The 26,693-nt window shown below is 44.4% G+C and overlaps 6 protein-coding genes across 6 annotated transcripts; 4 read left to right on the top strand and 2 right to left on the bottom strand.

The window, feature by feature from the left end:
- Positions 1-4,723, bottom strand: bicdl2 (BICD family like cargo adaptor 2). Its single transcript, XM_077011037.1, has 10 exons — positions 4,488-4,723; positions 3,239-3,624; positions 2,620-2,835; positions 2,198-2,314; positions 1,756-1,902; positions 1,229-1,375; positions 920-994; positions 749-831; positions 468-582; positions 1-336 (listed from the first exon to the last, which is right to left on the bottom strand). The coding sequence occupies exons 2-10, from the start codon at positions 3,500-3,502 to the stop codon at positions 160-162; spliced, it is 1,341 nt and encodes a 446-aa protein (XP_076867152.1). The 5' UTR covers positions 3,503-3,624; positions 4,488-4,723; the 3' UTR covers positions 1-159.
- A 34-nt stretch (positions 4,724-4,757) lies between these two features.
- mia (MIA SH3 domain containing) lies at positions 4,758-14,194 on the top strand. Its single transcript, XM_077011041.1, has 5 exons — positions 4,758-4,775; positions 13,089-13,251; positions 13,418-13,551; positions 13,680-13,790; positions 13,940-14,194. Exons 1-5 carry the CDS (start codon positions 4,773-4,775, stop codon positions 13,961-13,963), a joined length of 435 nt encoding a protein of 144 aa, XP_076867156.1. The 5' UTR covers positions 4,758-4,772; the 3' UTR covers positions 13,964-14,194.
- Positions 14,195-14,351: 157 nt separating this feature from the next.
- cfap68 (cilia and flagella associated protein 68) lies at positions 14,352-16,526 on the top strand. Its single transcript, XM_077011040.1, has 3 exons — positions 14,352-14,749; positions 14,842-14,911; positions 15,028-16,526. The coding sequence occupies exons 1-3, from the start codon at positions 14,525-14,527 to the stop codon at positions 15,219-15,221; spliced, it is 489 nt and encodes a 162-aa protein (XP_076867155.1). The 5' UTR covers positions 14,352-14,524; the 3' UTR covers positions 15,222-16,526.
- cryabb (crystallin, alpha B, b) lies at positions 15,767-18,029 on the bottom strand. Its single transcript, XM_077011039.1, has 3 exons — positions 17,731-18,029; positions 17,139-17,261; positions 15,767-16,939 (listed from the first exon to the last, which is right to left on the bottom strand). Exons 1-3 carry the CDS (start codon positions 17,920-17,922, stop codon positions 16,748-16,750), a joined length of 507 nt encoding a protein of 168 aa, XP_076867154.1. The 5' UTR covers positions 17,923-18,029; the 3' UTR covers positions 15,767-16,747.
- Positions 18,030-18,922: 893 nt separating this feature from the next.
- Positions 18,923-21,856, top strand: hspb2 (heat shock protein, alpha-crystallin-related, b2). The gene is made up of 2 exons (XM_077011038.1): positions 18,923-19,296; positions 20,797-21,856. The coding sequence occupies exons 1-2, from the start codon at positions 19,203-19,205 to the stop codon at positions 21,222-21,224; spliced, it is 522 nt and encodes a 173-aa protein (XP_076867153.1). The 5' UTR covers positions 18,923-19,202; the 3' UTR covers positions 21,225-21,856.
- A 1,243-nt stretch (positions 21,857-23,099) lies between these two features.
- LOC143518518 (uncharacterized) lies at positions 23,100-25,976 on the top strand. Its single transcript, XM_077011032.1, has 4 exons — positions 23,100-23,637; positions 24,383-24,432; positions 24,933-24,958; positions 25,410-25,976. Exons 1-4 carry the CDS (start codon positions 23,606-23,608, stop codon positions 25,725-25,727), a joined length of 426 nt encoding a protein of 141 aa, XP_076867147.1. The 5' UTR covers positions 23,100-23,605; the 3' UTR covers positions 25,728-25,976.
- The last annotated feature ends 717 nt before the right edge of the window (positions 25,977-26,693 follow it).

Below are 26,693 nucleotides of genomic sequence, written 5' to 3'. Positions count from 1 at the left end.
TTCATGCCAAAATATACTATATTTGGTCAATTTAATCTTATTTACATTTTTGGTTCACACACTATTTACAACTAGTAAGAAAACATTTTATCATCCTTCCTGTCCCTGTTATCGTTGAGTAGGTGTCCTCTCTGTCCCAGTTCCTCCTCACCCAGGTGCTCACTCTCCACCAAACAGAGAGGAGAAAAACCCTTTCTTGCCCTCCTCTCGGGGTAACCGGAAGGACTTGGTCTTGCGGGTGGTTCTGTTGAAGGGGTTCTGGTTCTTCTCCTTCTCCTTCTCCCTCTCCTGCTCTTGCAGCTGGACCTGCTGACAAATCACCAGCCGCATGTCCTCCTGGTCGGGGGAGAGGAGAGCGGGTCGCGTTAAGGGCAGAGATCGCACGTTCTCAACATCTCCGCCTACGCAGGCTCCGCCTCCAACGCTCCTGCCGTGACGTTGCCAGCGAACGCCAACGGTTCACCCACCTGCCACGACTCCACTTCTTGAGACAGCGCCACCTTGTGCTTGATGGTGTTCAGGAGCTGCTGGTTGAGTGTGTCGCGTTCCTGCCGCGCCAAAATGACCTCATTCTCCAAGGCACTACGCAAGAAAACACACCAACACAACACAACACAGGGCAAGACGTTAGACCGCGCCCCGCCCTTTACCACACGGTAGTGAGTTCTTCCTGAAACCAGTTCAAAGAGCTGCTACATCAATGCTGGTGCTAATATAATAGCACAGGCTGGTCTATGGGATGTTTCACCTGTATGCTGGTTTGCCCGGTGAGTTGCGAAAGGGCTTCAGCTCCTCCATGACTGATTCTAGTTCAGCTTGGCTGGCTTCCAGCTGTTAACAGAAACATTCGTCATAAACACATGAGGTGAGTCAGCTGATCAGTCCTATACCCATTAGGGCTCTGTGAATATGGACAGACCTCTTTCTTCAGTTTCTGAATCTCCGCCTCTTTTACTTGTAGAGCAGTAGAATGGGCCAGGATGGTCTCTTTGGCCTGTTGGGTCAAATTATATGTAATAAATAAATTTGCGAGAGAGAGAGAGAGAGAGAAACAGGACACTTCCCTAGTAATGTTGAAACTAGTTATCATTATGAAAATTATATCAGGTCTAAACACAAATATAGATAAATGCTAATGACATATGACGTATTTTATACACGATATGATATTTTAGCATTACTGGTTGAAGACATTTGTTCGTCTCACAGCTAAAGGGCGTCGGGCTACCTGGGACTGCTGCAGCTCGTTCTGCAGGGACAGAGGGAAGCATGTGCCCTCCCCGAGGCTGGCCTCGTCGCCCAGGGTCCGGAGCCTCTCCTGGAGGTTCCCGTTGGCCGTGCGCAGCTGAAACGCCACACTCTGCTCCTGCTCCACCTGGGGAACACCACGCAGGCAGTGAGCACCACCCAAATCCCACTCCACACCAAGGCCCCCTTGTGAGCTGAGGATACTCCGCTTGTTCGTTAAAAAAAATAAAGGACAATTTGCAAGGCATTGTTATTTAAAGGGTTTAACGGCTGATGTATTTATGGTCAGGGGGTTCTTATCACTACTGAGTAGATTACAAGTGGGAATGTGAGAGGATTTGAAGTATGGAGTCTCTACCATAGCTCAGGTTGTTCCCAGTAGTTCCCTGCTTCATTAAAACTAGGATGAGTCTAAGTCCGGTTACAGGGAGTCACGTTTCACTCTTGCTGTGATACTATTGCCCTGGTTTTGATCCGTTTCTCTTACATCTGCGCGTCTCCCGTTACCTCAGCATCCTTTTCTTTTAGTTCGGTCTGTAGCTCGATGACTCGCTCTCGTAGTCGGTCCCTCTCCGCCCTCAGCCTCTCGTTGTTCTCTTGCGCCGACGTCAGTCGCTGGTCTGTGTTCGTGCAGCGCTCCTGTAAAACTCGGTTCTGTTCGATGAGAAAACTGCATGAGACGCACGAAAATAGCGCATCACACGATCCTTTGAGTCATACACACGGCCCTCTCACGTGACCGACCTCGGAGGCTGATATTTGAGCGGGTGAATCTTTGTTACAGCTGGTGGGGGAGACACAGCAAGTACACTGAACATGACTGGGGGTCCCTAATTAGACGTGATGGCAGCTTGTTGTGGTTGAACGCTCGCCACTTGCCACTGAAACTGGAAGGTCCTGGCCGTAGCCTTGGCCTTCTGTGTGTGTGTGTGTGTGCGTGTGTGTGTACCTCAGCCTGCAGGCTGTCCAGGCGAGCAGAGCTTATGGACCTACTGAAACTCGTGTCCTCCATCTCCTCTCTCAACGAGCGCAGCTCGAGACGTAGGGAGTGTTCCAAAGACACTGCCTGAGAAATCAGAGGAGAAGAAGACGCAGGGACCACGTGAACGAGAGCCGACAAACAAAGAATAAAAGGCAAACATGCATGAAATCATCCCTGATGTACTGATGCATATCTTCCTCTCAGAACCAGATGTCAAACTCCTCAAGAAAGACGACCAAACCTGGTCTTCTACATTCCATGGTAGGTGGGAGGACGGCGTTCAAAGGGATGTTACTTTTCACAGACACGTTTATCGTACATCTGCCAGCTACGCCTATATTTTTAGACCGCGCGGCAGCGAACACTTTTCGAGCGCTCTGATTGGTCACCTCTGCCAGCTGCTCCACCAGCTTCTGGTTGTGGTTGGAGAGTTGCGAGAGCTGCTCGTTCTCCTCGCGGCGCCTCTCGCGGCCCACACTGTGTTTCTGCTCCAGCTGCTCGCGGAGGGACGTGATGTCAGACTGTAGCTCCGCCTCCCGCTGCCCTGCCTCCAGTTCTCGCACCTCCAGGCGCCGCTGGAGTGTGTGTTTCTCCTGCTGCAAGGCCTGAAAGCAGCACACACGCACACGTTACACATCAACACACACACACACACACACATACATACAAACGGACATGCACACACATGCACACACTTATTGCCACAATGCAGCTAAATACTCTGATTAAGCAACCAGTTGTCCAAATCCCAATAACACATAGTAACCTCCTATAGTATAATTTATTGGAACGGTTTCCTGGTATGTATGCAATATGGGTGTAACTGCTCTTCTCAAACACAATGAATGACGTTGGGTGCCGTATCTTTAATCTCCATCTCTAATCACGTGCTCTGATGAGCAGAAACGTCCTTTCAGTTCAGTAGAGCCCCAGCCTAATCTCTCACACGTCAAACCGCCATGATCGTGTCCCATTTTTTCGGCGGCGAACAAAAAAAACGATCCTGACCTCCACGTCCTTCCTCATCTGCTCCAGCTGAGCCTCCACCTCCTCGTTCCTCTCCAGCAGGGCACGGCCCACCTCGGCAGCCAGGATCAGGTCCTTCTCCAGCATGGTCGGGCTGTTCTCGCCCCCCGGGGACGCCAGCAGGTCGTCCGGCCTCATCCGTCCACCCCTCACCCGACGCCTGGTGGAGGGGGTGGATGACGAGAAGGGGAAGAAGGAGTCCTCCAGGCTAGGAGACGTCAGACTCTCCTTCCTGGTCGAGATCATTGTTGTTTCACGTCTGGTTCAAGCTGCACTGCTGCCGTGAAGACCCTGCCGGTCGCTCCAGGTCATTTGTTTGTCAAAACGCACATACTGCCATCCTCGGTTTTGTTTATCAGGTTGAAACCCTGGACAATGACCAAAAACAAAATAAGATGTTTGCCCAATAACAAATTCAACCATGTTACAATTTACTTGCTAGTCAGTTTAAAACCACAAGTCCCGAAAATCATCACTTTCTCAGATTTCCTTCATTGTGTACATTTTCTGAACAAGGTAGCCCAGAAGTCATGTAACGAAAGATAATATACCCAGGATACAGAGCGTCGCTATTGTTGTGCGTGATCCTTTTGTGAAGTGGGCCAGACCAACAAGGGCTGTAGTGTTTCCCACATTCCAGGACTCATTGAAACCTCGGCGGTGGCCGGCTACACCCCATCCAGTCACGCCTGACTGGTTCGTGTGTTCCTAAGAGCATGCGTGGCTGGGCTTGCTCAAGCCAAATCAACCTGCCATGTACTTGGTTCAGCTAACTTCAAGCGGCCACATCACAGATAGCCATTAACAGACTGGAAAAGGAACTTTCTTGAAAAAGGCCAAACTGACATTCGTGTCTTGCTCAAGAAAGCAGGCTAAGACAGGTATGACACCAGGATATGATGTAAACCAGCTCATGTTTGCTAACAGGTGCTTCGGAGTTGATCTACTGTGGCGTGGCTTTTGAACCCAGATCAAAACCTTTAACCGTGAGCACAAGGCAGTTTAATCAGTGAAACTGATTAGAGCTTAATATTCTACCAGGTCTCGCATGGTAGCATGGTATCCTACGACTACCTGTCACACCATTTCAGAAACACCACAAAACCTTTCAACACCTGAATTTAAACTCCACACGTTTATCTACAGGTATATCCGTACATAACACAGGTTAATAAAGAGAACACAACCCTTTCATAGTTTCTTTTCCCCCCTGTTATGTTGTTTTTCTTACCTGGGAAGTTCCTGCGAAGTTCCTGCTTTGCTTCTAGTATGTATGGCACTTGGGAGGCACTGCTGGTTGCCTTGGAGCTAATGTTCCACAGTTAATGACTATGCCCCGCCTTCTGCTGATGACATCATCCAGAGTTCATGCAAATATGGTGGCGGTGGTGATGGGCGGGGCCTTCCCACAGGTAACACAGAAACACAAAGGTGAGCTCCTCGGAATCGTTCAGTCAGAAAACCACACTGTGAAACCGTGAATAGAACCATTATCCTTTATTCAAACATAAGAAATATGGTCAGTGTTTCGTTCATTATTGAAATCTCCTTAGTTCAGAATATTTTATACTGATTCAATAAGTCTTACCATTATGTTTAAATAAGTTGTTAAAAAAAAAAACAAGTCGATTTTCATTGCTCTGGAGGCCACTAGCGTCATGATCCAGTGTGAGCCGCAAAATCAAAGGTGCTTTTGAGTTTTAACTGTATCTTTACTAATATGAAGACAGAACTGACTGGTAACAAAAAGCTTTCTGTTAATAAGACTGACTCAAGCCAAGCGCTCAGTGCTGCCCCCCTGTGGATGTAATAAACTTCACACGTTTCGGTTCCCTTAAAGAAGTGTCGTGTTATTAAACGGAAATGTTGCACCCCCAAATGAAACACGTATGTCTTCTCGTTTTGTGCAACTTTATTCTGTTAAACCCACGGCTCGGTAATACAGCGTATTCAGTTTTCAACCAACTTATCGCTTGCTTTCTTTCTACGCATCCCCCCCACGAGCATCGCTTCCCATCAACCTGTTCGTCATTCTTAAAGAGATATTTCAATATTCTCACGTAACTTATTTTTTTTCTTAAACAATGCATTACTGATTATGAAATAAATGTATAATCAACATAAAACAATGTGGTTGGCATTTTTTTTCCCTTATAATCTATCCGAGCGCTACACCCTCCCCCACTAAAATAACAAAAAATGTTGACAAAACATTTTAACATTTTTGGAACTCAGAGTGCGTTGTTACCTTCAGCTTCTAACACTAACCTCACTCGGATGCCACTCAACACTACACACCAGATGACTACAATTGCATGTGTACAGGGTAGTTAAAATAATTAACACTTCTGCTTCGGTGTATTAACTTAAATAATTGGTACATTGGTAGGCCTCCCAAGTCCATTAAGTCACATATGGCTATATCTACCATTCCACCTTCTTAAATGCATCCACATTAAACATGCTCCAAATGTAGTACAACCATTTACATATTACCTTGTGTTACCTTGTAAACACACTTCTTTCCGTAAATACATCAATGACCTAAAAGTGTAGCTTTAGTCACTAGAAATACATTTCTGAAAAATGACTATTGTTATTGTACCTCTGTTTCAAATGAATAAAGAAACATTTTCAATTAACCTTATCTGTAACTCGGAACAATATCAGAACAATATTTCTATTTCTCGAAAGATGTGAAACTAGGTTTCCCTAACTCATCATAAGTGAGAATGTACTTTGGTCGATGTGTTCTCGTGGAACGTCGTTCCTGCTCCACCCTATAATCATCCTCTGAAGAAGCATTAATGTCTGTAGACATCTCAGGTTCAGATGCTTGACTTTCAGAGTCCGTGTCATCATTTTTCCCCGTGTCTAGTTCATGCATGTCTTCTTCTTCGAATCTTTCGTCCCCTCGACCGTGAGCCATTGCAGAGACGTCTTCATCCTGAAACTGACTTTGTTCTTGTCTCTCAGTTTGTGTCTCTACTGCAGGTTTACTTGATCTGGGTTGAAAGACTGTGGCATGTGGACTGAGGCTGGCCGTTTGGGTTTTATGGGGGATCCACACAGAGTACTCTTCTTCACTACAACTGTCAGAATCCTCGTGGACACTGTCCTTGGTTTTGTGTGCTTGTTTGTTTACCCTTGTTCCCTTTCGTTGGTGCTTTTCTCTCGACCCTTTTGAGTCTAGTCCATCGATAAGGTAAGGACAGGGTAGTAAGAGATTTCTGTGAAGGACTCTTTCCCTCCCTTCACCATCTAATGGTGTTATGACATAAACTGGGCTATCTTTTCCTCTTCTTTCTTTGACTATGTGTATTTTGTTTTCCCAGTAAGCACGTATTTTACCCGGTCCTCCTCTTTCCGAAAGGTTTTGGACAAGCACGTGATCTCCCGGTCGCAGTTCTGAACTCCAGACTTTCTGATTATAACCCTTTTGTCCTCTCTTACATGCTTTTCTCATGTTTTCTTGTGCAGCACTGTAAGCTTCCTGCATTGACCTTTGCCATTTCTCTGCATAGTCTTGATGGGACTGTGACAGTGTTTGTTCTTTTGGAAATAATAGGTCAATAGGTAGAATTGGCTCTCTTCCAAACAACAGGAAAAAGGGTGAGAATCCCGTTGATTCATGAACTGTTGAATTGTATGCATGCACAACTTTGTTCAGATAGTCTTTCCAGTTAGGTTTCTGAGTCTCCTCCAGTGTTCTGAGCATACTGAGTAAAGTTCTGTTAAAACGTTCAGCAGGGTTAGATTGAGGATGGTAGGGGGTTGTTCTCGAATGTTTTATCCCACTGTAACTCTGCAACTTCTTGAACAACTCATTCTCAAATTCCTTTCCCTGATCATGGTGGATTCTGGCAGGATATCCAAACCGCAGAATGAAGTCATCAAATATTTTGCGTGCTGCTGTCTTACCAGACTTGTTAGGCGTAGCATAAGCCTGAGCAAACTTAGTAAAGTGGTCTACTATCACAAGGATATACTCAACTCCACCTTTGCTTCTTTCTAAATGCAAATAGTCAATTGAGATTAACTCAAAAGGTGTGGAGGTCATAATGGTTTGTAGTGGGGTCTTAGTCTTCCGGTTGGGTTTCTTTTGTTTCAAGCAACGGCAGACTTTTGTAACATAATGTTCGATTTCTTCTCGCATTTTTGGCCAAAAAAATCTCTCTCTGGCTAGCGAGATCATCCTGTCCCCACCTAAATGACCCATTTCCTCATGAAGCTGCTGATAGATCAGTGGCTTGAGTTTAGTGGGAACCACGAGCTGGTTTCTGGTAATTGTCTTTCGGCGTAGGACTCCATCTTCGTCCAGGTAAAGATGAGGCCACTCTCTCAGAAGTCGTTTTACTTCAGTTGACTCTTTTACCTTGTCTCTGTACTTAAGTCTTTCATTTTTCTGCTTTAGTGTGATTACTCTTTGTATCACATGATCTCCTTGTTGACTTGCCTGAATGTCTTTGACTGCTACTGACTCAACTGGAGTTGTAGAGGTTAACTGTGACAGCACAGCTACATCGCATGTAATAGCTGATATCCAGTCAGTGTTACCATTGTAGTCTGCTTCAAGTCCTTGCCTTACTGCAGTTATGTCAGCAGGTTTGCATTCCTCTGTGCATTCTGACATTATCCTGTCCATTTGTGTTGGTTTACGAGATAGAAAGTCAGCATCCCTGTTAACCTTACCAGGTCTGTATTTTAAAGTGAAACAGTAATCGGCTAATTCTGATACCCAGCGATGTCCTACCGCATTCAGTTTGGCACTTTTCATCACATATGTGAGGGGGTTGTTATCACTGTATACTGTAAAGTGCACTGCATGAAAGAGGTAATCTCGGAATCGCTCAGTGACAGCCCACTTCAAAGCTAAAAATTCAAGCTTCCCTGAGTGAAGTCTGTAATTTTTCTCGGTTGGAGTGAGTGTACGTGACCCGTAACCGATCACCCTTAATGTTCCTTCCTGACGTTGATATAAAACAGCCCCAAGACCTTCCTCTGACGCGTCCACATGTAACACGAATGGCTTTTCGAGGTCTGGGTATGCCATTACTGGTGGGTCTGATAACGCATCTACCAGTCTTTCAAGCACCTGCTGATGTAATATTGTCCACACTATTGGCTGAGATGGTGGCAACTGTGGTGACCTTTTCTTTAATGACTTGTTCTTTGTCTTTGGATGTGATAACAGGTCATAAAGCGGTTTTGCAATTCTTGAGAAATCAGCAATGAACGATCGGTAGTAGCCTAAAAAGCTTACAAGGGATCTCACTTCTCTGACTGTTTTGGGGTTTGACTTTTTCAAAGCTTGAACAGTCTCCACTTCTCTTGGGTTCATGCAGTATCCATCTTTTGAAATAATACGGCCAACATAACACACTTCTCTTTTAAAGAAATCACATTTCTTTGCCCTGAGTTTGATCCCACATTCCCTTTGTTTTTGTAAGACTTTTCTCACATTCTCCACATGCTGGTCAAAGTCTTTGCTAAAAACTAAAACATCATCAAGGTAGGGCACACAGATCTCATCCCTGAGGTCCCCAAGGCAACCTTCCATATACCTCTGGAAGGCAGCCGGTGCATTGGTTAGTCCAAAAGGGATCCTCAGCCACTCATAGAGACCCCACGGCGTGATGAAGGCAGTGCATGCTCGGCTCTCTGGACTGACAAAGCCTTGGTGGTAAGCTTTACCTTGATCTAACACGGTAAACCAAGAGTTTCCACCAAGATTTTCCAGAATCTCCTGTATTCTCGGAATGGGATGTCTATCAGGGTGTGTTTTCTCATTTAGCTGCCTGTAGTCTATACAGAGTCGGATGGTAGAATCTTTTTTTCTAACAATTACTATTGGTGATGAGTAAGAGGATGTTGAATGCTGTATCCACCCTCTACTGAGTAGATCCTGGATGTGCTTCTTCACTTCCTGATACAAATGACGAGGGATGGAATTGTATGTTTTTGTCACTGGACTATTGTCTTTGAGATGTATCTTCATTTGCAGATCAGGTATGCATCCCGTGTCCCATTCATCTTGTGCAAAAACATCACTTTCCTCTCTCAACATTTTTCTCACTTTCTCTTGTTGTTCAGTTGTTAAGTGTGAAATATCAACTGGCGGCTCCCATGTTTGTTCGTCAGTTTTCCCTTCATTTGCCAGCGTCACTTTTGTGTCAGTTGTGCCTAAATGTTCATCTGCCCTTCGTGACTCATCCGTGTCTACTCCTACGTCATGAATTCTGTCCACAGTGAATAGTGAGCCAAGTATTGTCTTGTTGTGTAATCTGATGTCTCTGTCTGTCTGGTTTTCAACTACAACTGAAATAGCATTTCTCTCCTCACCTGGTAGATGCACCAGTTGTTGTCTTATGTGTAATCCTTCTGGCCATGGTGTGCTTTCATTTGGTTCTAGCATTGCATACTGTCCATTTAACACGATTTTATTGGGCTTCCCACAGATTACTTTGAACATTTGGCATTTGGGAATGATAACATCATGTCTTCCTAGCTTTGCTATTTGACTTTCGGACATTCCTCTGTCCGTGCTGAGCACTGAGAACACAGCTTTGGCTTTTTTTTGTCCCATATCTAGTGCAGACCCAAGACTGCGCAAAAACCTATTAGGAAGAGTTCTGTCCGTTGATGTATTAGTCTTTGCAAGCTCTTCTATAACATTAAAACCCACTATTGGCTTGGTGATAGACTGCGTGCTTACTAAGAAAGGCACTAACAGTCCACTGTCTCTGTTTCCTGCTAGACTAAACTCAACTCCTACCCAACCCTCATACGGTATCTCGGTCCCATTTGCAGCATAGAGGTCTAGCATTTCTTCCTCAAGAAGTTCACTTACTGGTCGTATCTCAGCGTCAGGTAGATGTTCCTTTTTCCAATTTAGATCCACAATTGACACTTGTGATCCTGTGTCCCAAAGCGCCGCAGCTGGAGCACCTCCAATGTTACACTGGACAAGATTTTTATGTCCTATAAGTTTTGCTGTCCTCTGTTGCTTCTTTGACAAGGGTACATCCTTCTGTTGAATAATGCTGTCATGGGTATCTGCGGTATGCACCTCTATTTTGTTGACATTAATCGCGGGGTCTTTCTTTTTCCGACAACCCATAGCCCAATGCTCGCTACTCCCACACTTGTAGCAATGCGTACATTTTCCTTCTGGATTTGTCTGCTCACACCGACGACATTTTCTGGGGCTCCTATTAGCGTTGCTTGCATTGTATGGCTTATTTTTTATGTTTTTGTCCCCAGGATCTACTTTTCTCTGCGTAAGGCTAGCGACCTGTGTGGTAAGGTTTTGGATAGCATCACAAATTACTTTGTTACTAGCCTCCAGTCTTTCCACAATGGGGTTTGGCTTAGTTATCTGTTTTTTTTCCTTGTTTGCACCATCACTCTTTTCAGTTTTGTAGTTCTCTTCCTGAACTGCGGTTATTCGAATACTCTTCTGTCTGGTGGACAGTTTGGCCCTCCTTTCAAGTTCAACACTGTAAGCAGCACTCATTCGTTCAAGGAGCACTTCATCCTCTATAGATGCATCCTGCAAGTAAGATCTAATATCCACTCTTACAGCGTCGTCTTGTAATCCGGTCAGGATAGTTTGTAAGAACTGTGTTTGCACAAGCTCAGGATTGTATTTCAGTCCTGCTCTGGCTCTGTCGGATGCAGATAGAACTTTCTGTCTCAGATCCATGATGCGTATAAGAAACTGAACAGGGGTTTCTTTAGGCTCTTGTACTGCACGGGTTAAGGCATGATAGAGCTCTGTTGCATCTTTTTCAATAAAGTGTGTCCTAAGCACTTGTCTGAGGGAGTTTAAAGATAACTCTGCTCTACTCTCGAGGTAACTTTTTAATTTTACATCAGGTGCAATGGCTTGGATCACTGCCTCAACAATCTCACCCTCATCATATCCTCTTTTTAGTCCACGTTCAATTTGTCTTTCAAGGCTCATGAAGTTCAGCTTATCCTTTTGTCCAACCTCACCAATTTGTCCAATAATTCGGAAATCTTTTCTGTATATTGGGTGTAAGCTCGATTGGTCTTTGGCTTGTAATGACTCTCTCTCTGAACCCACTAGGCTGTTTGGTCTTTGTGGTGATGAACCTTGCGGAGTTATACCCCGTTGTACCAGCAGAGGGTGCGCAATCGCTTGTTGCTCAACGGCATTCTGTTCGACATTCTGCGAGGCATTTGCCGAACCACCGACGTTTGTTTGCTCCTTTAAGTTATCGATAAAGTCATTACATGTTAATAAAACAGACAGTCCATCGTCCTCTAAGGATGTGACCTCCTCGCTTTCCAAGTGACCAAGCATTCTCCTTCTTATTAACCGACATGATACTTTTACCTCTTCACTCAGCTCCAAGCCTAGCACTTCGCTTACGGCATTTAGCTCTTCCAGTGACAGTGTAACTAGCTTTTTCTCAATATCGGTTAACAAAGATTCCCACTCACTGTCCATGATGCTTGACCTTCGGCAGTTTCACAGTTTGGAGGGATGAGTGTCCGTTTCTTCGTCAGATATTTTATTTTAGCTTTTAGTTTTTCTTCGCGGGAATGGTCGCTTACTTTGCTAGCGTTTTTTTTTTTCTTCTGTTTTTACCTCAGTGTCGCTGTGCTCTACTTAAAAACTTTTCTTCGCTGAACACTTTTGCTTTTTTTTCTACCAGGCAGAAACACCAAAATTTATGTTGCACCCCCAAATGAAACACGTATGTCTTCTCGTTTTGTGCAACTTTATTCTGTTAAACCCACGGCTCGGTAATACAGCGTATTCAGTTTTCAACCAACTTATCGCTTGCTTTCTTTCTACGCATCCCCCCCACGAGCATCGCTTCCCATCAACCTGTTCGTCATTCTTAAAGAGATATTTCAATATTCTCACGTAACTTATTTTTTTTCTTAAACAATGCATTACTGATTATGAAATAAATGTATAATCAACATAAAACAATGTGGTTGGCATTTTTTTTCCCTTATAATCTATCCGAGCGCTACAGAAACAACCACCAAAAATAGGGTTCCACGTTGTAAATTAAGTTCTTTCTGAAGCATTCAGAATCATTTGCCACACAACTTCCAGAACCTGTTCGTGACATTCATTAGTGGTCCAAATTAAGATATGTGTGTCCAGAGGGAACACAGTAGTTCTCTTGAGGAGGCCAGACTGTTTGTTTATTTTCTGATGTGTGAAAGGGTGGTTTGTGAAAAAGCATGGCCTCCAGACAGGGCAGCTAGGTGTTAAAGACCTGTGTTCCTCACACACCTCCCTCCAGAAACAGTGGTGTCAGTGTGTGTCTGTGTGGGGTCACACAAGGTCAAACCTCTCCACACAAGCGGGAGCCTGTGGAACCTTGCTGTGCCACTTCCTGTTTTCTGCTCAAAATATTTTCCCTCTGAGAGAAGTGAACAAGGCTGGTTATCATTTAGGGACAAAGTCCAACTCCAGCTCGCTCTTTCAAAGTAAACTTGCATGCATAAAATGACATGATATGAAAATTATTTTCATATAAAACTCAAGACGTTAAAAACTATGGACAAAGTGGATAGGTGACAGGTAAATAGTATTTTACTTTGCAAGGCAACACAATCTGTCGTCATGACATGCAACAGCGACAACATAATTCGTTCCCAATACCAACTGCCTCAGTTACCAATGCAGCTTAGCGCAGACTAAACAAAATAGTTTACTCTATCATGCTAAGATTATCCAGGAAAAACAGGGTTTATTCCACTCTGTGGTCCTGAAGGGAGGCGGGAGAGGGGGGTGGGGCCCCAGCCAGAGCCCCGCCTCTGCCAAACAGCCTTTCTCCCCCAGAATCCCTGCGTGCTGAAGGGCAGAGGCACGGTGATGGAGAGACGCTACGCTAACTGGGCCCTGCTCCTGGTGCTGGGCAGTCTGCTGCCGCTGGATGTGGCCGCCGGCCGACAGATGCCCAAACTCGCTGACATGAAGCGGTGTGCGGACGCCGACTGCAGCCGTGAGTAGCCGTGCGTGCGGGAGTGCTGCGTTAAGTGATATACAAAAGTTGGTGCTACGTCACGTGTGTCTATGGCTATAAAGCATACAGTGTTTACTGTGTATGTTGTCAGTTGTACTGCATTAAGTGCACTGAGTGGGTGACGTATGTATAATGTGGCCCCCAGACCCCATCCTCATTGCCAGAGCTCTCCAGGACTATTACCCCCAAGACTGCCGCTTCATCCCCATCCGGCAGGGCGAGCTGGTGTACGTGTACGCCATGCTGAAGGGCCGGGGCAACATCTACTGGGCAGGCAGCGTGAGTCCACTCCCCCCACCGCTACACTTCGCCCTCCTAGTTCCTAATCTTTATACTAAAATAAACAAGGCATTTGGAAGGTATTTAAAGGTTTTAGTACTGACCTGAAGACCTTTGGCCCTGACCAGGTCCAGGGGTCGTACTACGGTGAGCAGGAGGCCCGCTTAGGCCACTTCCCCAGCAGTGTGGTGGAGGAGACGCATGCCTTAATGCCTGCCGACGTGGAGCTGAAAACTGACGTGAGTGTCGCCGGTGTGTGTGTGTGTGTGTGTGTGTGTGTGTGTGTGTGTGTGTGTGGGTGAGTGGGGGGGTCCTTTTCTTAGGCTTTTAGTGCTGGATAAACAACTGCATGTAAATATGAGATTGCCTGCCGTTTTCACCCCTGCAGAGATGGGACTTCTTCTGTCACTGAGACACGGATATCTCGAGACGTGGCCCACCTATTCCAGCAAGCATGGACGCACCCTTGTCTTTCATTTTAAAGGCTAATAGCAGAAGAAAGTCAGATATTAAACTTCACTAAGAATACACTGCCTGCCACAAATCAATAACTATTTAACAAATGAAAGAGCTTAATAAAAAGCATGTGAACGTAGATTGTTTACTAGTGCTTTTAATCAATAAACTTCAGCAGTTACTGAAACGTTTCCCGTTTATTACTTGCGACAGAGCGTTATGGGACATATTGGCCATATGTAGGACAATCTCAGTGGCGTTTTATTTTGAAATACTAAACGATAATACACAACTGGTTCTCTCGCGCTGTCGCGTAGCCATAGAAACGAATGACAACACAAGACACGTGCGTTGTGACGCGCACCTAGACAGGTTGTTGCTGCCGGGGTACATAAAACTTGTACATGTACTTTTTTAACGCATATAACTTGGTCTAAGTGTTTTTTTCGGTGTTTCAAGACTAACATATAGAGGCAAAATCTCATTGAGGCGCTCGTTCTCCGCACATAATATCGATATGGAATCTGCACGTGCGCAGAACAGTCCACCTTTTCATGATGGACTTCGGGCATCAGGTCAGGGTGAAGTTTGGCACGATTGTACCGAGGAGGCCAAATTCCGCCAGTACGGCTGGCGATGTTCTACAAACGAGGACAGCTATTCGACTGCTACACTCATGGGGAATTGGTACGAGAAGACGTTTGACACACGGCGTGCATCGCAGCGCCCTTTGCCATCGCAGGTCAGTTCTGCAGGAGATGCAGGAGGTGCACAGACACCGCAGGGGCAAAACTTCAAACATTTCAAAACGTCGCACGCATTTTATTCCCGCAGTTTTCTCACTACTTTGAAACAACATACTCTTCTGCTTATAAGAAAGAAGACAGTCGCCCGATTTACAGAAGTGAGTATTTCTACACGATGATCGTATCTTATCTTTTAAAATGGACGTCTGCCCGTTTCATGAATAAAAAATTGCTACTTAATTTTAAAGGCGGTAGCTCCTGTGTGCCGTTTCAGCTTTAAAGAGAGAGCCAAGAAGCTTCCCTGGTCATCAGCCTGAACTGGACCCTCCACACACCAAGTGTGTGCCAAACTCCAGCTACACACTAGACTTCAGCGGGCACGGGGCGAGCTGCACTGGGCAGACGAGCGCGAGAAATCTCTCTGCTGAGGAGTCCAGCCTCCCGGTCCCGGTCCCGGTCCCACAGTAGACTCCCTGTTCTGTTCCTTACGTCCGTATGATGTGCACGAAGCATTGGTGTGAATAGCCCAATAGCAAATGAACGGATCCTTTTGGTAAGCGTGTGTGTTGTGTTTCACATGTGACACTGACAGACATGGATGGAACAGGTGGCACATCAGAACAGATATGCAATGTCAGATGTTTTTTAATGTTCAGCATATTTATTGGTATCAATGCTCGGACCTTAGCAGTGCTAAATGCCTGCTCAGATAAAACAACTACTTCCATAAAAGTTGTTAAATAATTAACGAATTATTGTTAAATAATTAATTACTTAATGCGCAAATGCGTTTGACCTTATTCTGCTTCAGAATAAGTGATTAAGAAAAGGCCCAGAACAGTGTTTAAGGACAACTTGCAATCAAACCATTAACGCCCACTTGAGGGCTCGCGCCTCTTCACTTTACCCGTTCTAGAATTTCGAATGCTGTGGTTTGCGCGGGAATTTTCATGACGCGCAGAATACACGAGTAAACAATTTCAAAAGTTGATGAAGTCCAGTTTTAGTTAGTGTGCATTATTGACAAAAGACATTGTTGTTGTGTTTTTACAGCTTTTTTTTTTTTACAGTGGTGCTTTTTGTGATATGTGGCTGTGAAAATGGATAGCAAATACACACAGACTCAAACATTATAAAGTTATAAACATCCTTGCCTACTAATATGCTCTCTCTCTTGTGCTGCCACCATATTTTAGATTTAGGGAACTAACACATCTTGCCTCTGCCACTGACATCGTAACTTCATCAAATCAGATCTTATGTGTGGTTCCTTCTCCATTTCACTGTATTGCTCCACATCTTTAATAAACTCAGTATATGTTTCCTCAGAGTCACAATGGTGCTCTCAGCCACCACAAATGTCATTCCTGACCAGAAAACAGATGTGTCAGGAGAAACATAGAAACTATTAACAGAAAAGATCAATTTGTTCATAACAATTCTTATCCCTCACTACCTGAACTCTATATTCATACATTCTCTCTCTCTCTCTCTCTCTCTCTCTCTCTCTCTCTCTCTCTCTCTCTCTCTCTCTCTCTCTCTCTCTCATTTCTGTGGGATTGTGGTTTTAGAGATGCCATCACACTGTTCTTTCAGAGCTGCTGATGTCTTTGTACTATTTCATCATGCAGAATGCCCCAAAGGCCAGTCTTCCTACACCCAAACCCTCACAACACTCAGCACCATGCAGCTGCTGTTTGACACTGACTGGCTGGCGGAGACAAAGGGCCCTTTGGCTTGTGCCATTTTGTAAACAGTGCTCCTGTTGCAGAACGTTTCTCTAGAAAAACGGTCGGTTTGTACTGCCTAACTGGTCAATACGCTCATCATTTGTCTCATTTAATCCCTTGATGGGCACTACATGTCATGTCTCTTCCCTGGTCACAGACCAGATTGACGGTATATAAGACTCGGAGACAAAGCTAAGGGGCGGGGCTGGGGCAGGGCTGTAATGGGCGGGGAGGCGGGGTAACGTGACGAAGTCTGCACCAGATTTACTTCTTTATGGCGGGCTTGTCGTCCCGAGTGATGGGGATGGAGCGCTCTGGGGCGTCAGCGGGGCTCCGGGGGGCCGTGACTGTAAGCACGCCATTCGAGGACAGTGAGGAGGTGACTTTGGCCGGGTCCACTCCGGCCGGGAGCCGGTACTTTCGGAGGAACTCCCGTGAAACAAAACCGTGATCGTCCTGAAGAAGAGGAGGCATGCGTTGTTCTTCTGGTATGATAGCATTAAACACACACTACTGACCTGGCGTCTGAAATATATACTTAACATTCAACATCACATCTGCCTGACCAGCAAGGTCAGTGTTTCTAAATAAGATCTGAGTTCATAAGGAGAACTTCTGTGCTCGCTTGCATTTGTATGCGGTTGCAGGGCTTTACCTGACGGTCCTCGTGTTTGGCATGAATCTCAATGTAGTGTCCATTGATTTTTACTGTCAACTCTTCGGGGGCAAAGTGCTTCACATCCAGATTGACTGTAAAACTCTCCTTTTCCATTTTCATCTGAAAGAGCAACATGAAATAGATTTGCTATGCATTATAACGTTTTTAAAAAATAGATGTTTATTTTCTTGAGAAGCATTGTACTATGCTACCTTTAAAACCCTCACATACTGTACTGGTATATCTCCAATTTACATAAAGATGACATTTCTTTACATTTTATCAACTGAAGCTTTTATGACTCAATGAACACATCACACTGCGATGTATTCATTTAGCTTCATGGTACATTTAGGTAGTATATGCATTAGCATGTGTAACTAAACAGTAGCAGCACTGACAACCTTACCAAATTACTTTTCCTTACTATTCTGTGAGAGCATCAAAGAAGAATGTTATTAGCATTTCAACCGCAAAGCTCCGTCATCTTTGCTTTGTGTCTAGAGTGGCTGAGGTTTGCCGTCCTCTGGTCAACAGTTTGTGTGTGAGATGAATCAATACAAAAGCCAGCGTGAAAAGACCTGCTCACCTCCGAGAGGCCGCTCTCCACCCAGCTGGGCCAGCGGAAGAAGGAAGGTCTGGGGAAGTACAGAGAGGGGTACGGGGTCAGCAGCTCGCTCTCCGGGACGTGTTCCCCAAAGTGTTGCTCGAAGAGCCGGCTGGGGAGGAGGGATGGCCAGAAGGAGCGGCGGAACCACGGCTGCTGGATGGCGATGTCCATCTGGGCCCGTGAACCTAAGCGGCACCACGCTGCTCGAGAGAATCCTGGTCTCCCTTCTACCCGCGCACTTATATAAGCGGTCGGCGAGGGCCGGAGAGGCGGAAAGCTGCGGATCTTTCTGGAACAATGATGTAAACTGTTTGTGTGCCCTCCCCCCACCCCTCCCACTCTCCTCCACTAGCTGCCCTGTCCCCTGCTTCCCGACTCCTCCCCCTTTGTATTTATCTAAACCAGTGCTATGATTTCATTCAGTCAGATACCAGCTGGATTAAAGTGTAGCCTCTGGATACTGGACTTTGCCCCACACCTACACATGTTCACGGGACTGGAAACTTCGCTGACCGAGACCTGCCAGTGCCACAGGGAGAACCTCTGTACCTTTGGCACATTTGGTACAAATACCACTGACCCAGCGAACCAGCTGCATGCCAACGCAGATTAGGGTCCCCACGCCGTGATGCAGCCCGTAGCCGAGGCCTTTTGTCTGTGGGGGAGCGCTGGATGGTGGTGGCTTGTAAATGGCGTGGGGATTGTCCTGTACAGAGTCATGCTCCATCAGAAAGATGCATCACCCCACTGCCGGGCAGCAGCAGCACGAGTGCCAGGCATAGAAATACCGTCCAGTTGGCATCAGAGCAGTCAGGGTCAGTGATTTCCAATGTTGCTAATGACGCGGTGTCAGAAACGAGAGAAGGATTAAATTACATTACATTAATTGAATGTGTCTGCTTGTGCATCTGTTCCTCAATCCACGAAGACAACTCAACCATTAAACATACTAAACCACAAAACAGGTGCCAGTCTGCTGTGCTAGGAGAGAACCGAGCACAGTGACCAGTATCACATTAAACTGTGACCAGTATCACATTAAACTGTGACCAGTATCACATTAAACTGTTGTCTCTCCAAGTGCCAGTATTGTATCTCTTGGTGTAAACCCCCTTGAAGCCACACAACACCAGTGTATGAGCCACAAGCTATTTTAGACCCATTTATCACCACGGGCCGTACGAGTGCTCTCTCACTCTCCTGCTCTCTCACTCTCCTGTCCTCTCACTCTCCTGTCCTCTCACTCTTCTGCTCTCTCACTCTCCTGCTCTCTCACTCTCCTGTCCTCTCACTCTCCTGTCCTCTCACTCTCCTGCTCTCTCACTCTCCTGTCCTCTCACTCTCCTGTCCTCCTCACACTCTCAACTGTTTGGTGTGCTGCAGTAATCCGTCAAGCCAGAAAGTGCTACTTCCACTTTGTGATCATTCTGCGTACCTGCTGGCGCTTCACTATGGCTGACCGCACCGTTCCCCACGCCTACCCCATGAGCGTCGACTATGAGATGTGCACACCCGCTCGGATCTACGACCAGAACTTTGCAGAAGGTACGTGAGCCTTTAAGAGCATTGACGCAAACACCACAACATGTAGTTTAGAGTACGAATGTCAACAGAGGTTCTATTAGTTCACCCAAGTTCAACTCCTAGACATTTAGAAGCATTTTGCATGCAAAACTCTGTCCAAAAACATTTTTTATCTGACAAGCTGGTGTACAGCTCTCTCTATATACAGACATTTTTTTCCACACAGTTCTTTAGAACTTCATATTGTTCTGTCTTTAGTGATCCTGCGCTCTGCGATGACAAGTTTAATCCAGCAATATAGTTCTATAAAGAAAATATAAAAGAGAAATACTGCGAGTAACATGAAAACTTCTAGGCTTTAGAATCATCTAATATAACATCTCTTTAAGCTGTCAAGTGAACACTAGAAATTAATGCAAGCTGTTTACTTGCCAGTGAACCTGCTAAACTCGAGCCAAGTGCAGTGATGACTGCCAGATCCACCATGACAGCATTTCATCCTGGAGTGAAACCCAAGGCCCAGACTAACACTTATATTTAGAGCGCCATACATGACAAAGACTCCAGTGCCACCATATAAAAATAACCCATCGCCCACTGCTGGACCGAGCTTAAACTGACTACCATGTCCTCCACTGAGCAAGATTCAGTGGTAGACATGTCAGTATTTAAAAATAAAATGATTCCTGATCTAAGGTTTCTGATGCTCATTGTAAGTAGATGTGACTGGCTTTGGGGAGGGTTGAGAATTTGGCTTTGGGGAGGGTTGGACTTTGTTTTCATTTTGCTGGTAGGTAGAGAGCATGAAAATGACATCATGGTTGACATCATCACAGAATGTAAGGAACAACACCATCACATGTTTATCAAGACTGTAAACAAGACACAAATTGTGTCCTCTGTCCTATGATACCAGCACATGTTTTCCATGTATGCTGGTATTGAAGAGCATGACTCTCAGTCTTGATCTAAATGCTTTCTGTGGTCTTATGACCTCGAGGTCTCTTTATTAATTGATTTGATGGGTGCTTAATCAAAAGAAGAATGGCTAAATGCTAGTCGAAAATATAATTGGTCAGTTTTCACTATTACATTCACAATTGCTATCCTATCTTTGACTCTTGAATTTATTGTTTACATCTGTATTTGGATGATGAATTCTTACTCTTCACAGTCTACACTCAGAGGTGTCAATTCCAGGTTCAGAAAGTAAAAGTCCTCACCAGGATTTTGCTCAAGCTTGCTAGATTTTCTAATTAGTGCAATCCAGGTAAAATTAGTGAAATCAACACAATCCAGGAAGCCTGAGCAAAATCCTGATGAGGACTTTTAATTTCTGAACCTGGAATTGACACCTCTGTCTACACTTCCTCATTTGCCAAACAGAACATTCTACTCCCATCCAATCACGTTTGGAATATTCCAGCCAATGTGAAAACTATCACGGGGTCAGAGCTGTTAAAAAGCATGTTACCACTTAGTGTCTAATCTGATACATGATAGTGATCCTCTTCTGCACAGCGCTGTCCCCCCAGGACCTCATGGCACCTGTCCTGTACCACGGCTACTACATCCGCCCCCGCATCACCAAGCAACTGGACCGGGGCTTCTCCCAGGTGGACAGCGAGGACGACTGGTACCGTGTGCAGCTGGACGTGTGCCAGTTCACCCCGGACGAGCTGAGCGTGCGGACCGTGGACAACCTGCTGGAGGTGAGCGGGCGTCACGCGCAGAGGGCGGACCAGCACGGCTTCGTGAGCCGGGAGTTCACGCGCACCTACGTCCTGCCCGTGGGCGTGGACCCGCTGCTGCTGCAGGTCTCGCTCTCGCACGACGGGATCCTGTGTGCGCGGGCGCCGAGGAAGGTGCAGGACGTGGAGCCCAGGATACAGCAGCTCCAGATCAAAGCGGACAGGAAAAAAGAGAAGAGCAGCACTAAAGCGGACTGAAAGTTCTGTTTTAGAGTTCACGACTGGCTTCTGGACAAAGACAATATTCAGCCATTGACCTGATCACACACCCCCTGCTCATCTTTCCAGGCTTCTCGGCATTGGGAAAGTCCAGGAAGGGATTTGACATTTCCCACTTGTACAGTCTCTGTTAATCCTGGATACAATCATTATCCCAACAGTTTAGAAACAGCTAAATTTTAGGTGTACTCAAGACTTTGCTATTCACCAGGTAGGGCAGTCATGGCCTGGTGGTTAGGGAACTGGTCTTGTGACCAGAGGGTCGTGTGTTTGATTCCCAGACCTGGGGCCATGACTGAGGTGCCCCTGAGCAAGGCCCTTAACCCTCAATTGCTCACTTGTATAAAAATGTAAGTCGCTCTGGATAAGGGTGTCTGCCAAATGCTGTAAATGTAAACACACGAGGGGCAGGATCTCTCTCACTACTAGATATGTGATTCAAGACATAAACTGGGTTGAGCTGGAGTACAACGCTAAAACAGCACAACACATGTCACTGTCTGATTACTCATGGACTGCACTGAAAATAGAAGACAAATGACTATCTGCAACTGCACTGCCACATTTTCCTACTCATCTATTTATTTTAAATAAACCTCCTCGACGCTTCAGTTTGAATTTCAGATTATTTTACACCCCTTTCCACAAGTTATGGAATTATTAATGGTTGTGCATTAACTGGCACCAAGCCTGTAACATTATGATTTATTTTCTTTGGCAAAAAAAATGCCAGTTGTTCAGATTAATATAGTTATATATACACTAAATGGCTACTTTAAACAATCAATTTCAGTATAAATCCACATTAGAAATGGAACATCGAGCGATATGAGCTACTCCGATGACTTTTGCATGGTCAGTGCAACAAGACCAGCCTGTGGAGTAATGGTGAGGGGAATGTTGTCCGGACACATGCTGGATCCACTGACAACTTTGGATAGATCATTGAACAGGGTTTGACTACAAGAGGTGTCTACATGGATCTGATTAGCAGTAGAGTTATTTCTGATGGCACTTTGTACATCCATTGCTCATGGAGAAATGTCTAAAGAGATGTTGTTTGAACATGGTATGAAGTTAGGGATGAGGAGTTCTCGGGAGCATTCACTGCTTTAGAGCTTCCATCACAATCTCAGCTTGCTGAGCAAATGATCCTCCTTAACTCACGAGGAGCACCACACTTTGGCTGAGTTTGGGAGGGACAAATTAGATCTTTGAAAGCAGCATTGGCTATCAAACGATCACCAGGTACATCCTGAGGACACTCCTGATAGAAATGCCTGTGCATGTGTATCCTCTGCTTACATCCAACAGCCTGTTAATGGTGGGGCAGAGATAGCTTCTTTGCAGGTGGTATTTCAGATGCTCACCCCTAAATGCTGGAAGCAATCAAGTTTTAGCAGATCATTTCTGGCCACTTTTCATCAGGAGACACGTTCCAACTCCAGCCCAGAATCAATACAGAAAAACTGCAGATCTCAAAGTTGGAACTGTGGTTATGACTGTTGTTGGAACTGTGGTTATGACAACACCCGTCTAGATGTATGTAGCCTGTGTATCTGTTGATTCACACTACGTCTGGAACTGACGGAAAGATCATATCTGCAACAATTCACACCAAAGACCGATTTTATACCTGACATGTCTCCTGGTGGGTTTGTCTAACATGTCTAGCTAAAGATTCCTTTTTTAACCGTCAAATTAACTTTGCAAATTAGGTGAAGGAGGGGTGAGGAGGCGGGAGTTAAAAAGGAAATGACTGATTGGTTAGGACTGTCATCCTAACCGTGTATAAAATGAACCCTCCGATTTATTTTCTGGGAAAAAATAACCACAAATAAACCGAAGACAATTATTAACCTCTTTATTTTTGTACGACCACACATGCCAACAAACTATTAGCATTTAGCAGTGTGCGGCTCTGATTATAAACATAAGAAAACTAACACACAAGCAAAACCCCAAACACCCACCGCATGTAGTTTATTAAACTGAAGAGTTTTGCTTGCGTGATTTTAGATGAACTGAGGTTTTTACCGTCTTTTCATATGCAGCACTGTTCATATTCCGTGCATCTTGAGGCAAGGTTTTCTTTTCTTGTATTGCAATCAGCGTTATGGACAAAACAACAAAAAACAAGCACAAACGCCTGACTAAAGGCAAAATGTAGGTGGTTAAACGTTCACTAGGACCACTTCAAGGTCGGCTGAGGGAAAGCTCACTATTAGGGGCGTTTCACCAAAAGACAAAGGTAGCACACATATTCCAGTACACCTGCGAAGCTCTGGTTACCTCGGAACAAGGAAATGAACCATGCAACAAATACACCTTAACTGTTAGTCTCTTAAACATGCGCAACTATGGGACAGAGTGTAACGAAATCCTTGGATAAGTAAGTTCCATCATACCTACTTAAATGTTCACGAAATGTATTGCAACAGTATTTTACAGTGTTGATAGTTGTGTGTGGCGTAATAGGTTCGCGACTGTTTTATTTTGCATTCGACAGACGATAAATCGTTGCTTTTTAATTATTGTTCAAGTAATATTACTCAAGGTGTGTCTCTACGCTTATTACCTCTTATGAGGCGGTAGACGCGATCACTTTTCTGCCCACAGACGCCATTCTTTCAAGGAACATTGCTCACATTTTTGTGCGTGATCCGTTATTCCCTTTATAAAAGAAAAATACACCAAACGAGACTCGATGGGTACCAATAGCCAACTATTGGGGTGTTGATGTGTCCATGTAGAGCATGTCATGGATTAAGACATGTTTGTATACAGGTGGAGAAATGAAAGGATGTGGAGAATCCCGAGATAATGGTCCGTCACGACCACATTACTAAGTTTCAAAGTTCAACTGGTAATATGAGACGTGTGAGGTCTGTTTGCGCGTAACTTTGGGCAGATCCTAGAATATAACCATTAATCCTGGCCTACTACCAGAATACAGGCGCACTGCTTCACTGGAAGGGAGGTTATTTATGCCACGGGTGGGTTTTATTACGCGCAGGTGTAATGCAGATTTGTTTAATAATCGTTAATAACCGTTGATTCGATCCGATTTATGTGAACATTTGGAGTCAAGAATTTAATTGCATTATTCCATTTTATTTTTCTTTTTTCCTGGTTAGGTGGGGGTTAAATACAAGAAAAATTACCCTGAAGCGGCCTGCGCGTAAAGGTAAGAAAAATGGTGCACAGGATGATCCAAATTAGTGTAGGCCTACTGGTTATCTGAACTTGCACCTCACGACGACCTGGCTATTCCATGCATGACCCCTACATCTGAAAGTTTATTAAACTGTCTATATTGTGAAAATGCTCTTTACTGTAACATTAAAAATATATAAAATCTTTATACTGAGCGGCTTATGAACAGTAAAGAGTCTCAGCAACGATGAACTATGAAGTAGAGGTAGAAAGAGACGCGCTATGATTTATTTAAATAAATACATGAGTTATTTTTCACAGACACGGGGATGACGCATGAAAAATGTCTAACTGTGCAGGTTCCAGAGGGCCGAGCTGGAATAATATGAAAATAAAGTCTGGAGAACTGAACTAGACTAAATGTCTCCCACACATTGCCTGTGTAAGGAGAGGCTTATAAACTATAGGCTATAAACTACAGTGGTGACTTTAATGTTAACAATATTTTTGTCTTTTGTCTGCCTCTGTCAGCTCCCACTGCAGTTTCACGTCATCAGGTGTGTCCCCAGACCACTCATTTACAGTTACCACAGCTGGTTTGTGGTTTCTTAGGATGGTGTTTTGTTGACCTGTAACCATATGAGCATTTGTGGGATATCCTCATGGCAAAGCAGTGGAAGAGTGGGCAACCCAAACTTGGTTTCATGTTTTCAACCTCATTTCTTATCTGAATTATAATATTAGCTGTGGCCATTCTATAGCCTAATAAACAGTTTAATCCATAAATGAACACACTGAATAAAGTGCTCCAAAAACTAACGTTGGATCAGTTATTCACATAGCTAACGAGGAGCTGGTCTTAAACCATGCTTTCTCTTTGAGATTAACAAATAATACAACTGGATAGTAAACTTCAGTACTGGCCAGACTTCAGTTATTTTGCTTCTTTTTTCTTTGAGTTCTTGTTTTTGCATCAATCCATTTTAACTGTCCCTGCCCTGTTTGCAGACACGCAAACACGACCCAGTGCCTGTGGACGGAAACTACGCTACAGTCAACATGAAGAGGGACACCGGTACAGACGGCTTACACTATGCTGAAATCCAGGTGCTGCAGTCTGCTCACCCAACCAACAGAGAGAAGCAGAAGGGGGGCGTGGCCAACAGGAACACTACAGAGTATGCAACTATAGACTTTCTGAGGGGGGTTAAGACAGCTGCACCTCCGCAACCTGCAGATATACTCATCCCCCCGGGGGAACTGCAGAGGCCAATGGCTAAGAACCGCAAGAAGAATACATCCTCACAACGTGCTGTATTGGTGTGAATATATGTTGGTGTTTATATATATACTGTTTATATTATATTATACTGTTTTTTTTAGAACTGGTTGTGTTACCTGTGTATTACAATTTACATTATTTTCATTTTTTTCTTACTAATTCTTATTCAGACTGACCTGTACCCATTCACACGGTAGCAACATGGTTAATTCAGGTTTTGTAGCCTGGATTTGATCCAAATCCCCACAATGTTTCACCTGCGTAATATTTACAATAAAACCATTTTGAATAGATGTCAGAATGTGATTTGTTTTTACTTCTCGCATAAAAAATATCTTGTGCTCGCCAAGTTAGAAATGGGAGCTACTGATTTTTTTTCTTCTTTTATGTAACACTTTATTTATTTCTAAGCCGTTTTGGAAGACACTAATATTCCAAGTTGAATGTGAGATATTGTTGAATTTATGGGAACATTTGAGTACTTCCAAGATCTGTGTAAAATGCCCATCCACACTCTTAGCATCCAACACACAGAACCAGTCTATCCTTTCTATCTTCAATATTCACTATCTTGACTACAGTCTATGTGAAAAAACTTTAAAAAAAAGAATTTTAAAGAATTTTTAAATATGTATAAACTAAGATGCAAAAAACTACACGTATTAACAATAGCAGAACGTGGAAATGAACCACGCCGTGTAATCAATGTGTGAACAGATCAACAGTGCCGGGTTATCAAAAATACATTTAAATACATTTAATGCATTACATTCTTTAACACATTTAAGTACTCTAAAGTAGGGGTGTATTCAACTAAGGATTTTCATAGTCGAATCTGATTCGTCAGCTTTTCCCTTTAGTCGACTAATAGTCAAATCGGGTTTATTTATTTTATTATTTTTTTTAAGAGCACCTTAAACGAGATCCCATTCTCATTCAGGACTTTTTCCTCTTCAAAGTAAAAACCTAAAACACTCAGATAAATGAATAAACACGGTAGGTTGGCTTTA

The sequence above is a fragment of the Brachyhypopomus gauderio genome, chromosome 7, assembly GCF_052324685.1.
Source record: "Brachyhypopomus gauderio isolate BG-103 chromosome 7, BGAUD_0.2, whole genome shotgun sequence".
Lineage (NCBI taxonomy): Eukaryota > Metazoa > Chordata > Actinopteri > Gymnotiformes > Hypopomidae > Brachyhypopomus > Brachyhypopomus gauderio.
Note: the sequence above shows the minus strand (reverse complement) of the source record. Positions and strands in the feature narration are given on the sequence as shown.

Bases quoted from the DNA above. Each gene is read 5' to 3' on its own strand.
- cfap68 (XM_077011040.1), top strand. From the start codon at position 14,525: ATGGAATCTGCACGTGCGCAGAACAGTCCACCTTTTCATGATGGACTT. The intron at 14,750-14,841 runs GTCAGTTCTGCA...TTATTCCCGCAG, and splicing joins AGCGCCCTTTGCCATCGCAG to TTTTCTCACTACTTTGAAAC. The intron at 14,912-15,027 runs GTGAGTATTTCT...GTGCCGTTTCAG, and splicing joins CAGTCGCCCGATTTACAGAA to CTTTAAAGAGAGAGCCAAGA.
- LOC143518518 (XM_077011032.1), top strand. From the start codon at position 23,606: ATGGGACAGAGTGTAACGAAATCCTTGGATAA. The intron at 23,638-24,382 runs GTAAGTTCCATC...TTTCCTGGTTAG, and splicing joins GTAACGAAATCCTTGGATAA to GTGGGGGTTAAATACAAGAA. The intron at 24,959-25,409 runs GTGTGTCCCCAG...CCCTGTTTGCAG, and splicing joins CTGCAGTTTCACGTCATCAG to ACACGCAAACACGACCCAGT.
- bicdl2 (XM_077011037.1), bottom strand. From the start codon at position 3,502: ATGATCTCGACCAGGAAGGAGAGTCTGACGTCTCCTAGCCTGGAGGAC. The intron at 2,836-3,238 runs GTCAGGATCGTT...TGCTGCTTTCAG, and splicing joins AGATGAGGAAGGACGTGGAG to GCCTTGCAGCAGGAGAAACA. The intron at 995-1,228 runs GTAGCCCGACGC...TTGACCCAACAG, and splicing joins ACGAGCTGCAGCAGTCCCAG to GCCAAAGAGACCATCCTGGC.
- mia (XM_077011041.1), top strand. The intron at 13,252-13,417 runs GTGAGTAGCCGT...TGTGGCCCCCAG, and splicing joins TGCGGACGCCGACTGCAGCC to ACCCCATCCTCATTGCCAGA. The intron at 13,552-13,679 runs GTGAGTCCACTC...GGCCCTGACCAG, and splicing joins ACATCTACTGGGCAGGCAGC to GTCCAGGGGTCGTACTACGG.
- hspb2 (XM_077011038.1), top strand. From the start codon at position 19,203: ATGGCTGACCGCACCGTTCCCCACGCCTACCCCATGAGCGTCGACTAT. The intron at 19,297-20,796 runs GTACGTGAGCCT...TCTTCTGCACAG, and splicing joins CGACCAGAACTTTGCAGAAG to CGCTGTCCCCCCAGGACCTC.
- cryabb (XM_077011039.1), bottom strand. From the start codon at position 17,922: ATGGACATCGCCATCCAGCAGCCGTGGTTCCGCCGCTCCTTCTGGCCA. The intron at 17,262-17,730 runs GTGAGCAGGTCT...TTGCTCTTTCAG, and splicing joins TGGAGAGCGGCCTCTCGGAG to ATGAAAATGGAAAAGGAGAG. The intron at 16,940-17,138 runs GTAAAGCCCTGC...CCTCTTCTTCAG, and splicing joins CCAAACACGAGGACCGTCAG to GACGATCACGGTTTTGTTTC.